The sequence below is a fragment of the Nerophis lumbriciformis genome, linkage group LG32, assembly GCF_033978685.3.
Source record: "Nerophis lumbriciformis linkage group LG32, RoL_Nlum_v2.1, whole genome shotgun sequence".
Classification (NCBI taxonomy): Eukaryota; Metazoa; Chordata; class Actinopteri; order Syngnathiformes; family Syngnathidae; genus Nerophis; species Nerophis lumbriciformis.
The window spans coordinates 29,045,029-29,063,498 of NC_084579.2; the positions used below are offsets into that span (position 1 = coordinate 29,045,029).

The 18,470-nt window shown below is 37.5% G+C and overlaps 1 protein-coding gene across 2 annotated transcripts; it reads right to left on the bottom strand.

Annotated features, from left to right (window-relative positions):
- Positions 1-486: 486 nt before the first annotated feature.
- On the bottom strand, positions 487-18,240 carry LOC133574565 (BCL2/adenovirus E1B 19 kDa protein-interacting protein 3). 2 transcript variants are annotated; one of them, XM_061926738.2, is made up of 6 exons: positions 18,049-18,240; positions 11,082-11,232; positions 10,851-10,932; positions 10,655-10,725; positions 6,839-6,985; positions 487-2,563 (listed from the first exon to the last, which is right to left on the bottom strand). In XM_061926738.2, the coding sequence occupies exons 1-6, from the start codon at positions 18,083-18,085 to the stop codon at positions 2,515-2,517; spliced, it is 537 nt and encodes a 178-aa protein (XP_061782722.1). In that variant the 5' UTR covers positions 18,086-18,240; the 3' UTR covers positions 487-2,514. The 2 variants fall into 2 exon arrangements, with proteins under 2 accessions (XP_061782722.1, XP_061782721.1); XM_061926737.2 differs by lacking the exon at positions 18,049-18,240 and adding an exon at positions 16,290-18,026 and having other exon boundaries at positions 11,082-11,251.
- Between the last annotated feature and the right edge of the window lie 230 nt (positions 18,241-18,470).

Here is an 18,470-nt window from a genome sequence, read left to right on the forward strand (position 1 = left end):
TTGTAATATTTTCAGAATGTGTTTGTTCTATTTTTGGCCAAAGTAAGACAAAGAAAACAATCTGAAGTTGGCTTTATTTTTTTTTAGTTTTAATGCCATGATTTTAATAGATTTTAACAGATTTTCGTCCATGCGGCCCCTGAGCTAAAATGAAATTGACACCCCTGGTATAGTGAGATGTCTTTGAAAAAATAAAAAATAAAAATAAATATTTTTACATTACTAGATTTAAAATTTTTCTTCTAATTTTCCCACTTTGCTATATGACAACACACACTTTTCTTATAGCAATGCAATTTTTTTCTCAAAACAAAACACATTTTAACTGAACTTGTTTTTCTAATGTTTCTCATTTTTTACCAGCATGTTTTTTTTTGTTGTTGTTTTTTTGTTTCTTTACAATACGACTATCATTCCTAGGGCTACAATACTTTTTTGTAGAAAAATGGACGTGTATGAGGGGAGAATAAAAGAGCCAACAAGCACTTTGAGTTTTGGAGGAGTGATGTTTAATGGGACTGAAATTGTCTTAGTGGGAGGTTAAATATTTAATGGGATTAGGGGACACAAAAAGGACAAGCACTCCTACTCTCACAAAGAAAAAACAACTCTACTTTAAATATATGGCAGAGGAAAAAATAACTTTTTTTTCTGTTTTTTTTTTTTTACAAATGGCCATTACTTGTGACAAATGACAGCTTTTTATTCAAGGTTGTCCAAAGGGCTAACATATTTTATCTTTGCTTCAGACAAAGACTGATGTTGTTCTTCTATTTTAGATGAGGAAATTCTCCTTTTGTTGTATCATGTGGACAATGTCTCTGATTATTCTTTAGAGGCAAAAGTGACCTCAGTCTGACTCATTGGCTCGCGTCCATTCATACACCACCTCTCCTACCCTCCCCTTAGGGCTGTACAACATGCACAACTAGCTGCTGCTTGCACACACACACACACACACACACACACACACACACACACACACGCACCCATTCTTGTATTTGTTACCTTCTTGAGACCTCTGAAAAATGCCTACCACCCTTTCTAGATATACTGTATAAATATTTGTATTTACAACATTAATAATACGTATATACTATGCAAATATAAAAAAGTCTGTTGTGGAAAAATAAGTTGGAATTTCACAAGAAAAACTTAGAATTTTGGCAGTGTTATAATAAAAGTTGTAATTTTACTCGACGCATGTCAAAATTTTACAAGAAAAACTGAAAATGTTTGCAATGTTATGAAAAAAGTTGGAATTTTACTCGATAACAGTCGCAATTTTACAAGAAAAGCTTACAATTTTGGCAGTTTTATGAAAAGAGTCACAATTGTATTCGACAAAAATCACAATTGTATAAGAAAACTTTAAAATGTTGGCAATATTATAATAACCGGAATTTTAGTTAGCATAATTTTACTCAAAAAATGTCACTATTTTACAAGAACAACGGGAAAAATGGCAATATTGTGATACAAGTCCGAATTTTATATGACAAATGTCACCATTTTGCATTAAAAAGTAATAATTTTACATAAAAGTAATAATTTTACATAAAAGTAATAATTTTAGGAGAAAATATTGCAATATTACAGAAACAGGGAGAACATGAGAAATTGTTCCCAATTTTATAAGAAAAAAATCGGCACATTGTGAGAAAAAGACTGCTTTTAGTAAAAAAAAATGTTTTTGTTGAATGTTTTGTTTGTACCGTATTTTTCGGAGTATAAGTCGCACCGGAGTATAAGTCGCACCTGCCGAAAATGCATAATAAAGAAGGAAAAAAACATATATAAGTTGCACTGGAGCAACTTATGAAACTATGAAAAAAACTGCGACTTATAGTCCGAAAAATAGGGTAATCGGTTATTAATCTTTATTTACTTAAGTTATTACAGAATGCCTCTATGTACATATATTTATTTTATTTTATTTATTTATTTTGGCTAAAGGGGACGCATTTCAATTTCTTACACACACTTGTTATTACATATGTTAGCCAGAGGGGGAGCACTTCAAATTTTTACACACACTTGTTATTTCATATGTTGGCCAGAGGTGGAGCACTTCAAATTTGTATGCACACTTGTTATTTCATATGTTGGCCAGAGAGGGAGCATTTCAAATTTTTGCACACACTTGTTATTTCATACGTTGACCAGAGGGGGAGCACTTTTAAAACCGACACACAGTCAATTTGAAAAATCCATCCTTTTTGGGACCATCCTAATTTTGATAGATTTCACCACCAGGGGTGCAAATGAGACATTCTCTGTTAGATGCAATGGTTTTCCATATTGGGAACTTGTTCACCGGTCCTCACATGGAAGGTACTTTTCCTTGTTGGTGTCTCAAGAAGGGTAGAAATACAAGAACACACACACACAAAAGCAAACAGGCGAGGTACTATGGTTGTGATGAAGAAGAGGACATGACCTTACTGGCCAACACGTTAGCGATTAGGGGACACGGGGGGGGGGGTGGGGAGGGAGGTGAGCATCGAGCTAATGTCACAGTGTACTAGTTGTGGAAGAAGCCAAACGCTTTCCTATGTAGATGCTGGAAAAAAGAGAAAAGAAAAAAAACAACTATTAATAAAATACGTGCCAAACTTCTCTCCTACAAAACAGAATGTAAAAAAAAGTTGCTGAGCCCTTGTATCCGAGTAGAACGGATGAAGTTCTGCATCCCCTCACCATTGGTGTTGCAGCTTTACCCCAGTGTTTGTATTGTTCAATAATTGCAGAACATTTTTGTCACAATTATACCATCTCGGTTATGGTGCGGCCAAATATTCCGCATGGCGGATGCAAATTAACCTACCATGTGGCACAAAACAATTTGCCACTCGTTGCACAGTGGTTCCAGGGTCACGACAGTGTGACGTGTCGTGCTGTTAAAAAAAAAAGACTGTCTAACGTATTTGATAAATAACACATTAGTTTCTGCATGTAAAACTACTATATAAAAATATATTTCTGTTAATATTTTAGGGTGTCTAATTAGGTTCACTTTATTTCTTATATCATAGGTCAAACTTAGGGTCGCCACTTATTTGGCCCGCTACATCATTCAGTGTAGTATTTGATGTAGTCAGCCACATCATTTAAAGTGGCCATAACTTCAATGTAGTCTTCAATGAAAACATGTCTTATATGATAAGGCTCTAAAACAGGGGTGTCAAACGTACGGCCCGAGGATCAGGCCAGCGAACAGGTTTTTTCTGGCCCGCGAGATGAGTATAAAAATTCACCTGAAAAGTTTTAATGAAATAAACTGCTGTTCTAAATGTGTCCACTGGATGTCGCAATAGCAATTATTTGTATATTTGTAGATGATGCTACATATGTACAAAATAAACCACAAGATGTTAGTACAGTATCAAACGACACAAATAACATACTGTAATTTGATTTTGATATATATTTTTTTATCTTGATAGATTGAAAATGAACACCAATGAGTTGACTGGTGAACATTTTCACATAATTTATTCAGAAAATATAAATAACTACAAATAAAGATGGAATGCTGTTAACTGCAACATGTAAGTGTAGAAAAAGCCAACAGCATTATGATTTGTACAATTTCAGAATGTGCTTGTTCTATTTTTAACAAAGAAAACAATCTGAAGTTGTCTTTATTTTTAAGTTATCGTGCTGTGATTTTACCAGTCCGGCCCACTTGGGAGTAGATTTTTCCTCTATGTGGCCCCCGATCTAAAATGAGTTTGACACCCCTCCTCTAAAACTAAGGTCCACTGTTAGGAAAAGGATATACCACTTTGTACCTCAAGGGGTGACAGTGAGTCGGTTTACCGCAAGGGAAGCCCTACTTGTGTCACTACATCAGATATCATTTTTTTCCCCAATGTGTACAATATTTTTGCATACATTTCTAGCATAATATAATTATTTTATGAAAGGCGTGTATCCACAATTATGTTTTACTTGTCCCAAAAAGGAAGACAAGTATTTTTTAACATTTTATAAAAACAATAACAATTAAAGCTGCAAGCAGCGATGGACGGGACCGACTTTGACGGCACATAAAATCCAAACTGCAGCAGTAATTAAAAGTCTTTGGTCAACTTTTAATCAGAAGGGTTCAATCTCTCTCCTGTGCTAGTTTGAAGCCGACACGACAAACGCGCTCAGAGGAGGTAATGTTTGAAAAAAGGTGACCGGTTTTTTCAAAACTTTTGTTTTGAAGGGGGAATTGAAAACTTCCTGTTGATTTTTGCTGGCGGTTGTCAATGAATGAAATGTAGGTCTAAGTGAGACCTACATAGATGTTTTTGTTTCATGTCTCTATGACATTCGTACTGGAAGTTACAGGCAGTTTTGTCTGAGTTGTCTTCCTAGGAGCAGTTGTGTCTGTGTTTTCTTCCTAGAGGGCACTAGAGCGCAATTTTGAGTTTTGGGGTTGGGTTTATTATTAGATCGCAATTTTTCCCAGTCCTGATGTGTGTGTCTAGTTTGGTGAGTTTTGAAGCATGTTAAGGGGGTCAAATTACAGCTCAAAGAGGCAAAAGTGACTGTTTTTACTAAACTTTTGTTTTGAAGGGGGAATTGCCAACTTCCTGTTGATTTTTGCTGAAGGATGTCAATGTATGAAATCTAGGTCTACGTCAGACCTACATAGAGGTTTCATGTCTCTACGACATTTCTACCGGAAGTTACAAGCAGTTTTGTCTGTGTTTTTTTCCTAGGGGGCGCTAGAGCACAATTTTGATTTTTTTTTGTTTTTTTTATTAGATGGCAATTATTGCCAGTCCTGATGTGTGTGTCAAATATGGTGAGTTTTGAAGCATGTTAAGGGGGTCAAATTACAGCTCAAAGAGGCGGCGGAATAATAATAATAAAACCTTACAATTACAGTAGGGTCCTCTGTCCCAAAGGGACATTGCGGTCCATAAAAATAAGAAAGGAATGTTTTTCTTTGGATAGCGATGACATGTTTATGTATTTGTTTGTGCAAGCAAACTTTGCACACAAAATGGTGAACATGCGTAACAATTGTGTTTCTTGTGCGATTATTTTTCTTGCAAATACAGCAAATGGTGGCGCTGTTACGAAAGCCCGTAAATCGGATTGACTTGAAAATTCTCACATAGCTCAACCTCTCTCTGCGGTACTTGGAGAGCCAAGTGTTTTATAGGGTGGTACTTTGTTAAAAAAAAACGTTTGAGAACCACTGCTCTAATGTTTATTAATGTACAAGCCCCAAAACCTGTGAAGTTGGCACGTTGTGTAAATCGTAAATAAAAACGGAATACAATGATTTGAAAATCCTTTTCAACCTATATTCAATTTAATAGACTGCTAAGACAAGATACTTGACGTTCGAACTGGAAACGTCGTTATTTTTTGCAAATATTAGCTCATTTGGAATTTGATGCCTGCAACATGTTTTAAAAAGGCTGGCACACATCAAACACTTATTTGGAACATCCCACTGGTGAGCAGGCTAATTGGGAACAGGTGGGTGCCATGATTGGGTATAAAAGCAGCTTCCATGAAATGCTCAGTTATTCACAAACCAGGATGGGGCGAGGGTCACCACTTTGTGAACAAATGCGTGAGCAAATTGTCGAACAGTTCAAGAACATTTCTCAACGAGCTATTGCAAAGAATTTAGGGATTTCACCATCTACGGTCTGCAATATCCTCAAAAGATTCAGAGAATCTGGAGAAATCACTGCATGTAAGCGATGATATTACGGACCTTCGATCCTCAGGCGGTACTGCATCAAAAAGCGACATCAATGTGTAAAGGATATCACCACATGAGCTAAGGAACACTTCAGAAAACCACTGTCAGTAACTACAGTTTGTCACTACATCTGTAAGTGCAAGGTAAAACCCTACTATGTAAAGCGGAAGCCATTTATCAACAACACCCAGAAACGCTGCCGGCTTCTCTGGGCCCGAGCTCATCTAACATGGACTGATGCAAAGTGGAAAAGTGTTCTGTGGTCTGATGAGTCCACATTTCAAATTGTTTTTGGAAACTGTGGACGTCGTGTCCTCCAGACCACAGAGGAACAGAACCATCCGAATTGTTATAGGCGCAACGTTCAAAAGCCAGCATCTGTGATGGTATGGGGCTGTATTAGTGCCCAAGGCATGGGTAACTTACACATCTGTGAAGGCACCATTAATGCTGAAAGGTACATACAGGTTTTGGAGCAACATATGTTGCCATCCAAGCAAAGTTATCACGGACGCCCCTGCTTTTTTCAGCAAGACAATGCCAAGCCACATGTTACAAGAGTGTGGCTTCATAATATAAGAATGCGGGTACTAGACTGGCCTGCCTGTCGTCCAGACCTGTCTTCCATCAAAAAATGTGTGCCGCATTTTGAAGCCTAAAATACTACAACGGAGACCCCGGACTGTTGAACAACTTAAGCTGTACATCAAGCAAGAATGGGAAATAATTCCACCTGAAAAGCTTCAAAAATGTGTCTCCTCAGTTCCCAAACATTTACTGAGTGTTGTTAAAAGGAAAGACCATGTAACACAGTGGTAAAAATGCCTCTGTGCCAACTTTTTTGCAATGTGTTGCTGCCATTAAATTCTAAGTTAATGATTATTTTCCCCCCCAAAATACGTTTCTCAGTTCTAACATTAAATATCTTGTCTTTGCAGTGCATTCAATTGAATATTTGTTGAAAAGGATTTGCAAATCATTGTATTCTGTTTTTATTTACCAATTACACAACGTGCCAACTTCACTGGTTTTGGGTTTTGTAAATCTGTATGTCTATCCGTCAACAACACATTCGCTATTAAACTAGCAAACGTATGAATGTGTGTGTCGTTGTCGTACCCGATGCCGAGCGTGAGGAGATGGGAAGCCAGCAGCGAAGGAACGAGGATGAGGAGCACGTCCGATGAAAAGATCCCCCTCTTCATCACTTCCGTCTTTCGGACGCTGAGAGAGCTCGGCTGCTTCGGGTGCTGAAACACGAACTCTCTACACGGGCAAAAGAGGGAACATGACTTCAGGCGAACATAAGCTAACTTGTCGTGTGATACCACTTTGAACCACCGGAGGCAGAAATGATTCACTACGAAGTAAGGGCGTTACGAAATAGTTACGTATTGTTCTGGAAAACAACACAGGTGTGATTTTGGGGGGAAATTAATGAAATTAAAAAAAATCTACAACATTGGAGACGCATTACATTAAACAGAACAATATGGTAAAATATATTGCAATACATAATTACCACAACATTGATATTTAAAGAACAAAAAACATGTTATTTTTTGAATTTTGTTTTCTAATATTGTAACATTTAAGTTGCACTTCAAACCTTTCGAATCAACAATAGTTTCCTAAGAGTCTGGCAAAGATTGACATACACCATCAAATATTTATGTTTTCCATTGTACACATTATTGATGAATCGCTGTATCATCATGATAGTATCGCCTGTGGGTGCAAATTATAAATAACAGTATAAAATAAAACAAAAGGAAAATCCATTAGTAACAAAGTGTGGATGAATCAATCAATAAACAACAATATGCCTAATAAAATAAATATTATAACATTTTATAATATACAGTACAGGCCAAAAGTTTGGACACGCATTCTCATTTCAATGTGTTTTCTCTATTTTCATGACTATTTACATTGTAGAATGTCACTGAAGGCATCAAAACTATGACACCTGTGATGTGAAACCCCTTTCAGGTGACTATGTCTTGAAGCTCATTGAGAGAATGCCAAGAGTGTGCAAAACAGTAACCAGAGCAAAGGGTGGCTATTTTGAAGAAACTAGAATATAAAACATGTTTTCAGTTATTTCCAGTGTTGGGACTAACGCGTTACAAAGTAACGCGTTACTGTAACGCCGTTAGTTTAGGCGGTAACTAGTAATCTAAGGCGTTTTTTTTTTTTATTCAGTAATTTAGTTACCGTTACTACATGATGCGTTACTGCGTTATTTTACGTTACTTTTGATGTAGTATCGGCTAGAAACAGAAGCGCTGCGGTGTCGTTCTTCTGAATCTTCCTCTGTCACAAGCCGGAGAGAAGAAAAGAGGCGCGGTCTATGTGTGTGTGTGTGTGGGTGTGGGGAGGGGATGAGGCACACAACTGATATATGATATATGAAACAAAAAAAAAAGTTGTTGGCACGTTCAGTCCACACAGCGTGGTCATGGCGAGCGGAGTAACGGAGGAGCTTGAACGCCCCCGCCATTGAATCGGTGTGTTTATAAGTGCAGACTCGGTTGTGCAAAACGAGGGTTTTAAACACATGCTGAACGTGCTTGAACCACGTTACGACATCCCGTCGCGCACTCACTTCAGCAATAAGATTGTGCCAGATCTTTATGAGCAGGAGAAGAAAAAAGTTGTGGATGAACTATCCCGAGCATCATCTGTTGCGCTCATGACAGACGGGTGGACGTCCAGCGGAACTATAAGCGCTCACTTCATCACAGCAGACTGGGAGATGAGAAGACACGCCCCCTCTACGAGAGTCACCTTGCGCAGGTACTGACACAAGCAGTGGAGGACTGGAAGATAAAGATATCCCAGTCACACGTGATAATGCCAAAAATCAAATAATGACAGAGAATGAGGCAGGACTGGGACCACAGATAGGTGCTTTGCACATGTAGTGAATTTGGCATCACAGAAGGGAATCTCAGTCAATAGGATGGAGCGCCTCTTTGGGAGGATCAGGAAGGTTTCTTACTTCCACCCAAGCACAACAGCTGCTCATGTGCTTAAGACAAAGCAAGAAATGCTAAAGCTGCCTGCTCATACATGATGTCCCAACGAGGTGGAACTCCACTTACAAATGTCACCCTGTCTGATGATGATGTGAGAGTGGCAGGTGAGGTCCTCCAGGTGCTTAAACCCCTCAAAAGTGTTCCATCTCTACTGAGCACTGAAACTTCACCATCTGTGTCAATGATCCTGCCACTGAAAACAAGGATTCTACAATCCATGGCTCCAAGTGTGGAAGACAGCAGCATCACTCCAGATGTCAGGCTTTATGTTTCAAGGAAGATGATGTGCCTTCTTATGTTGCACTTTAACTTGTTTTTTATTCATGGTCATTGGTCCAAGTTTAAAGAAAGGAGGAATGCCTTTTTATCAGGGCCGGCCCGTGGCATAGGCCGTATAGGCAAATGCCAAGGGCGCCGTCCATCAGGGGGCGCCACGCCAGTGCCACAAATGTTGGAGAAGAAAAAAAAAAGAAAAAAAAGTTGGTACTATTATTTCTAAATACAAAAAATAATCCCACGTTAATTAAAATGCAAAGTAAAGCCTATTTAATAGAAATATTATTTGTTACAACCCCCCCCCCCTTTTTATGTTGCACTGTTTTTCATTAATTATGTTAAAAGGAAAATAAAAATGTATGTCAAGTTGATCAACAGATTGTATTATTCTCCAGTGCAATAACAGTACTGAAATGAAGGCAAAAAAGGCATTAATGGGAGCTTTAAAAAAAAAAGAAGAAAAAAAGAAGTAACTAAATAGTTACTTTTCACAGTAACGCATTACTTTTTGGTGTAAGTAACTGAGTTAGTAACTGAGTTACTTTGAAATAAAGTAACTAGTAATTGTAACTAGTTACTGGTTTTCAGTAACTAACCCAACACTGGTTATTTCACCTTTTTTTGTAAAGTACATAACTCCACGTGTGTTCATTCATAGTTTTGATGCCTTCAGTGACAATCTACAATGTAAATAGTCGTGAAAATAATGAGAAGGTGTGTCCAAACTAGTGTTGTCCCAATACCAATATTTTGGTACTGGTAGCGGCACCAAAATTATTTCGATACTTTTCTAAATAAAGGGGACCACAAAAAATTGCATTATTGGCTTTATTGGTAACACTGCTTTAGTATGGGGAACATATTCACCATTAAATAGTTGCTTATTGACATGCAAAAAAGTAACATATTGGCTCTTAATTAGTCATTATTAAGTACTTATTAATGCCTTATTCTGCATGGCCTTATTAAACAACCAGTAAATATTCACCATTACTAACCCTAACCCCAACCCCAACCCTAACCCTAACCCTAATTCTAACCCTAACCGTAACCAAATAACTCTAAATTAAGTCTTTGTTACTTAGAATATGTTCCCCATACTAGTGTTACTGCTTTATTTTAACAAAAAAATCTTATGGTGCATTAAACATATGTTTCTTATTGCAAGTTTGTCCTTAAATAAAATAGTGAACATACAAGACAACTTGTCTTTTATTAGTAAGTAAGCAAACAAAGGCTCCTAATTTAGTCTGCTGACATATGCAGTAACATATTGTGTCATTTATCGTTCTATTATTTTGTCAAAATCATTTAGGACAAGTGGTATAAAATACATTATTAATCTACTTACACATTTACGGACCGGTACTTTTCAGAGGCGGTATAGTACCGAATACTATTCATTAGTATCGCGGTATTATACTAATACCGGTATACCGTACAACCCTAGTCCAAACGTTTTACTATATATATATATATATATACATACAGTATATATATATATATATATATATTTCGATATATATATATATATGTATATATATATATATATATATACAGTATATATATATACTAAAAATGCATTTATGATAATTGATTTTACAGTTGTTTTTCTTACTTTGGTGGCATATTTTCGGGCCTGCTGGACCAGTCCCACACCCAATCAGTGTCTCTCCTGTCACCCTCCTCCTGTTTTGTATCACGATCACATCAGATTTCAAAAAAAGGAAATATTTATACGTCATAACACAAACATATTTTTTCTTTAACCATTATGAACCACTCCTAGATCATTATTTTCACCAGCCGTGTACCTGTATGGTGATACAGTCACTGTCGGGGTCACTGGGGGGTCTGGGGGAACCGGCCGTCTGCGGGGTCACGACCTGCGGGGGACTGCAGACAGGGAATAGACACTTTTGAATTCCTTTAAGCAGACTCTCGCGCTCCCATTTCTGTTCAAACTATCAGCGGTACAGCCAATGGGAACGACGTGTTGTTAGAAATGAGAAAAAAAAATCATAAGTGAAAAACAAAACCCTCACCTGTCTCGATTCCTCTCACATTCCAGCTGCGCTTCCAGGAGGATCCTCTCTAGCTCCCCCTGCAGGGCGGAGGAGATGCTATCCTGCGGCCCTGATAGACTCTCCCTGCGGCTAACGGCTGCGATCAGCTCCTCCAGTTCCACCCAGGAGCCTCGACAGGGAAAATTAGACTATTTTTAAAAGCACATTACAAAAACACACATTTGAACAAAGCTCCTCCACTCACTCTTCCACTGTTTCAAGAGGATAAATATGCAAAAATGAAATGAATGTAGTGACACTTTTATCGTGTTATGATATTTAAGTAAAGTTTTCATATTACAAATGGATTGTTCTCTGGGGTTCCTGTCGCTGGCCGGCCTGGCTGCGTGGGGCCGGTGGTCCCTGGTTCCTGGGCGCCACACCTGCTGTTTGTGGGTTGGGCTGTCTGGGTGGCTGGGGCCGTACTCTGGCTCCCACACACACTGGGAGTCAAATATATTGTACATACAAATACACATATACTCACATACACACCGTTATTCATACATACATACATACATACATATATAGGTACATACGTTCCCACATACATACACAAATACAGTACATACGTACATACTCGAAGTTCGTACATCCACACGCACATTCACACAAACATACATATACCGTATTTTTCGGACTATAAGTCGCAGCTTTTTTCATAGTTTGGCCGGGCTCCAGTGCGACTTATATATGTTTTTTACCTTCTTTATTATGCATTTTCGGCAGGTGCAACTTATACTCCGGTGCGACTTATACTCCGAAAAATACGGTACACATACTGTAATAATGATAAATGGGTTGTATTTGTATAGCGCTTTTCTACCTTCAAGGTACTCAAAGCGCTTTGACACTACTTCCACATTTACCCATTCACACACACATTCACACACTGATGGAGGGAGCTGCCATGCAAGGCGCTAACCAGCACCCATCAGGAGCAAGGGTGAAGTGTCTTGCTCAGGACACAACGGACATGACGAGGTTGGTACTAGGTGGGGATTGAACCAGGGACCCTCGGGTTGCGCACGGCCACTCTTCCACTGCGCCACGCCGTACTGTACATATACATTCACTGTACAAACATACATATACACATACTGTACATATACATTCACTGTACAAACACATATACACATACTGTACATATACATTCACTGTACAAACACATATACACATTCTGTACATATACAAGTACATATGCATACATACACTCATGCACATAATCACGTTTCATCAAACATACATTAACGTTGTTGCCCTAGGGTAAACTGGGTATAACACATGGCACACTGACAAAGCTTAACCTATTGTGACTATAACAATCTACAAGGTTAATGTAGGTTGCTTCTCTTTCTTCCCCTCCATTTTTCTGCATTCTTTTGTATCTCTAGGTATCATTACGTATATGTATTGTTGCATTTAAACAACTGTATTGTTGATAATAGAGGTAAATTATGGGTATTGTTCATTATCAATAGCGCTATTTCTATTGGTATTTGTAATGCTCCATTAAAATTGTTTAATGGAGCCACACATTAAAAAATGTGTGGCGCATTTTGAAGCCTAAAATACCACAACGGAGACCCCGGACTGAACTGAGGCCGTACATCAAGCAAGAATGGGAAAGAATTCCACCTGAGAAGCTTAAAAAATGTGTCTTCTCAGTTCCCAAACGTTTACTGAGTGTTGTTAAAAGGAAAGGCCATGTAACACAGTGGTGAACATGCCCTTTCCCAACTACTTTGGCACGTGTTGCAGCCATGAAATTCTAAGTTAATTATTATTTGCACAAAAAAAAAAAAGTTTATCAGTTTGAACATCAAATATCTTGTCTTTGTAGTGCATTCAATTGAATATGGGTTGAAAAGGATTTGTAAATCATTGTATTCCGTTTATATTTACATCTAACACAATTTCCCAACTCATATGGAAACAGGGTTTGCACTTCTAAATCACTAATCCTCGCCTCCATGGCGACAAATAAAGTAAGTTTCTTACAAGTATCATCCCTGCAGGATGAGGAAAGGCTAAACATGCTTCACGACACACCGTAGCTCACCGGCGTCAAAATGTAAACAAACGCCATTGATGGATCTACACCTAACACCCACTGTAATGATACCAAGTACAGGAGCGTATCTCGTCGATACTACTATGATTACATTGATATTTTTTAGCATCACAAAATCTTATTTCGTTTTTTTTTATATTTAGACTTAGACTTAGACTTAGACTTAGACTTCCTTTTTATTGTCATTCAAATTTGAACTTTACAGCACAGATAAGAATGAAATTTCGTTACATAAACTCATGGTAGTGCAGGATAAAAAAACAATAAGGTGCATATATAAATAAATAAACATATATAAATAATATATACATATATGTATATAAAATAAATAAATATAAATAACTATATATAAATAAATAAATAGATTATTGTACAGATAAATATATTGCACTTTTTCACATGTGTCCACGTTTATGGATATATGTTATATTGTCTTTTTCTTGTCTATTTATATTATGTTTATAAACTCAGGAAATATGTCCCAGGACACATGAGGACTTTGGATATGACCAATGTATGATCCTGTAACGATTGATACCTAAATGTGTGGTATACATGCTTTACATTAGTTTTGGATGATATCATCCAAAACTAATGTAAAGCATCCAAACAACAGAAGAATAAGTGATTATTACATTTGAACAGAAGTGTAGATAGAACATGTTAAAAGAGAAAATAACCAGATATTAACAGTAAATGAACAAGTAGATTAATTAATCATTTTCTACCTCTTGTCCTTTATAATGTTGACAAAATAATAGAATGATAAATGACACAATATGTTACTGCATACGTCAGCAGACAAATTAGGAGCCTTTGTTTGTTTACTTACTAATAAAAGACAAGTTGTCTCGTATGTTCACTATTTTATTTAAGGTTAACTTGCAATAAGAAACATATGTATAATAAACCATAAGATTTTTGTTAAAATAAAGCCAATAATGCAATTTTCTGTGGTCCCCTTTATTTAGAAAAGTATCAAAAAGTACCCAAAAGCATTGCAATACACTTTGGTACCGGTACCAAAATATTGGTATCGGGACAACACTAACATGAACACATACAAAAATACCAATAATTGGTAAAGTTGATTACCGCTTACGTATTGAGTTAAAATGTGAAAGGTACCCTGTCATGACCTGATTAGTGTTCTGGTCTGTTCTCAATGCTCCTTCCCTCTTTGTTTACCTTTTCTTGTTGCTAGGTGCACACATCAGATTCTTGTTATTGATTAGTGTCCCCAGCGGCTGCCCACACTAATTACGCCTTTTTATATGCCCGTCTCGCCACTCATCCTGCATGGGTTTAATGTTTGCCACCGGCGACAGTTATGTAGTTCAGTCATTGCTACTGCCAGTTATCATGCTAGCATCACGCTACTACATATGTTCTTGTTAGTTTTTGCAACGCCTGGTTTTGCCTTGAGCTACGTACGCTTCCCCGCGACGCTCTGTTCTTAGATTTCCGCCGTGTTATTGGATTATAAAACTCTTACCTGCACCCTGCCTGTACTTTTGAGACCCCCCGCTAACCGTATTAGGTAATATTACAGCTTCATTGTAATATTTACTCGGGAAATGTCCCCATTAAATATGCTGCTTTATTCTCAATATTACACTACAAAAACTGAAATCTAAGTAAGATTAAATATCTCTAAGGGTTTCTGTCTGATAAGATCATTCTTCTCACTAAGCAGATTTTATGTTAGAGTGTTTTACTTGTTTTAAGAGTTTTGGTCCTAAATTATCTCTGTAAGATATTACAGCTTGTAGCTGAGATTTGATGACCTATATTGAGTAAAACATGCTTGAAACTAGAATATCGACTGATGCAAAGCTGTGTCATCAACACTCACGAGTATAAAACTACTTTTTTAAAGTAATAATTTCTTATTTCAAGCATGAAAAAAAAAAATCCTGACTTTGACACAATTGTGTCTCATAATTAAAGCAGATAACAGCCAAATGGACTTCGCTGGTTTTTATTTTTCTTTTTTTCTTTTTTTTTTCTTTTATTTATTTATTTATTTTTTTGTCCTGTCCAGCTTCTCAGGCAAATCATATAGTTGATGTAGATGCCCATATCTGCTGTTCAGATTTACTTTACAAATGAGAAGTGTAGGAAACTTCTCTTGTTGCCTTATTTGTATTTGACTTTATTAAATGTATTTATATTATCATTTGGTGCAGCCGGGCCAGAGCAGGAGGGGATAAAAAGAGAAAAAAAAAGAAGACAGAGGGGGAAATTGTGGGGACAAGAGGGGGATTAGACAGAGAGACAAAAACAACAAAAGCAAACAACAACAACAACAACAATAGAGCAACATCAGCAAATACAACATGTACAAATATGATGGTAAAAGTAATAGCAAATAAGCAGTTAGCGAAAATAAAAAATAATACAGAAATGACAATGAGCATTATTACACTACAAATGGATCAATACAAATACCAATAGAAATAGCGCTATTGATAATGAACAATACCAATACTTTACCTTTATAATCAACAATACAGTTGTTCAAATGCAACAATACATATACGTAATGATAACTTGAGATACGAAAGCATGCAGAAAAATTAAGGGGGAGAAAGAGAAGCAACCTACATTAACCTTGTAGTTTGTTATAGAAACAATAGGTTAAGCTTTGTCAGTGTGCCATGTGTTATACCCAGTTTACCCTAGGGCAACAACGTTAATATATGTTTGATGAAACGTGATTATGTGCATGAGTGTATGTATGCATATGTACTTGTATATGTACAGAATGTGTATATGTGTTTGTACAGTGAGTGTATATGTACAGAATGTGTATATGTGTTTGTACAGTGAATGTATATGTACAGAATGTGTATATGTGTTTGTACAGTGAATGTATATGTACAGTATGTGTATATGTGTTTGTACAGTGAGTGTATATGTACAGAATGTGTATGTGTATGTTTGTATATTGAATGTGCGTGTGGATGTACGAACTTCAAGTATGTAAATATGTACTGTATTTGTGTATGTATGTGGGAGCGTAGGTACCTATGTATGTATGTATGTATGTATGTACAGTATGTATGTGAGTATATGTGAATTTGTATGTACAAACAATAGAACATACAAACCGTATTTTTCGGACTATAAGTCGCTCCGGAGTATAAGTCGCACCGGCCGAAAATGCATAATAAAGAAGGGAAAAAACATATATAAGTCGCACTGGAGTATAAGTTGCATTTTTTGGGGGAAATGTATTTGATAAAAGCCAACACCAAGAATAGACATTTGAAAGGCAATTTAAAATAAATAAAGAATAGTGAACAACAGGCTGAATAAGTGTACGTTATATGAGGCATAAATAACCAACTGGTATGTTAACGTAACATATTATGGTAAGAGTCATTCAAATAACTATAACATATAGAACATGCTATACGTTTACCAAACAATCTGTCACTCCTAATCGCTAAATCCCATGAAATCTTATACGTCTAGTCTCTTACGTGAATGAGCTAAATATTATTATTTGATATTTTACGGTAATGTGTTAATAATTTCACACATAAGTCGCTCCTGAGTATAAGTCGCACCCCCGGCCAAACTATGAAAAAAAACGACTTATAGTCCGAAACTTAGTGAGAATATACTTATTTTAAGGTATATTTGGATTAATTGAGGTTAGCTAATTTTACTTGTTTTGGAAAGTCTTGACAAGCCAAATATTCTTGTTCTATTGGCAGATAATTTTGCTTAGTTCAAATAAAATACCCCTAATTTTTGCTTCTTTTTTTTTCTTGTTTTTGAACACTGACTTTTTGCAGTGTGCAACGTTGTATATCCAATTTATTTGTATTTTTATGATTCCGCAACTTTATACTTGCAGTATTATGCAGTAGGGTACACGCTGGGTTGAGAACTATCAATGAATTCAGGCTCACTGCATGCATGCATGAATGAATGAATGAATGAATGAATGAATGAATGAATGGACACAAAAGGTTCATTGAGTTCAAGGGCCGCCAAAGGTTTACACACACACACACACACACACACACACATACTGCACACACATGCGCACACACACACATGCAAGCGGTGTGCATGCTTGTGCACAGATAAACAGTAAGTGGGGCTGACAGCATGCATGCTTATGTAAGATCTTATTTCTGTTAGAGATTAGCCATTCACCCTCTCACATCCTCCTCTTGTTTGTGCATCCCCATCTGATGTATTTAATCTCCCACTTTATAAACACTCTTATATATAACGTTGTGCGTGGTGGAGGAGGGGGTGAGACATGACTGAGCATGGGAGAGGCGTGGAAGGAGGGAAATCTGTGCCATTGCCCTAGTTTTTTTTTTGTTTTTTTTGGGTCACCACAGAGAAGATTTATGACATAACCACTTTGCTGATCCATCCGCCGCCATTCTTCTGCAGCATTGAATCAGTTCCCATGGTGCAATGCTGTTTTTGTTGTGTTGGTGGTGGTGCGCCATCACCCTTACACAACAGGGGCTTAAAAACCCACAACAACAGGTTCCCCCCGGCCCCCTCGCGGGCTAATAATTGGCTGGCGGCCTCCTGGTTTTGGACGCTCGCCCGCAACTCCTCATGTGCGAGCAAGCTATAAGCGTCAGGAAATCTCCGCGGCCTAATTGGCTTACAGAGATACACGCAGGTGAGTCAGGCAAGTCGTTTACACAATGACAGTGTCAGTGACAAAGTGAAACAATAACACAAATAAGTGTGGACATGTGATTTGGTTGTGTAGGCTCAATGATGGGGTCTTGCATCTTCTGCCTGCTTACTTTACAGCTAGAAAGGACTTTGAAGCACACAAAATGTGCACGCAGGGTCAGTGAATAATAATCAAAAGACATCACTCACCATAGAGGCCGTCCTCTGGTGTGTGCGAGCCGGACATCCTGGCTGAGGCGTGGAGGCTTGCAGGAAAGGAGTAACAAGTGCAAATGTTCTCAGGAGGCTCTCCCTCGGTCACTCTCCCGTTTGTGGTGGAAACCTAAAAATACAAATAAAGAAATAAATTGTCGCCTGACTAATCCATGCTGCACCCCCGCCGCTCCCTCCTCCCCGTCCCTCTTCCCTCCCCTCTGGCCACGTGTCTGCGAGGGTGGATGTAAACAAAACAAGCCATGAGATCAGCTGTGCTAAAATAAAATGTAAATAATAGTTGTGATTAAACTACTATTTTTTTGTTAAATGAGTGATTAACCCCTTAGTATATTGGGGACTTTATTGTCCTTACAGAGAGATTTCTGCTCTATTTTTGGTGGAACCAAGTTATTTTT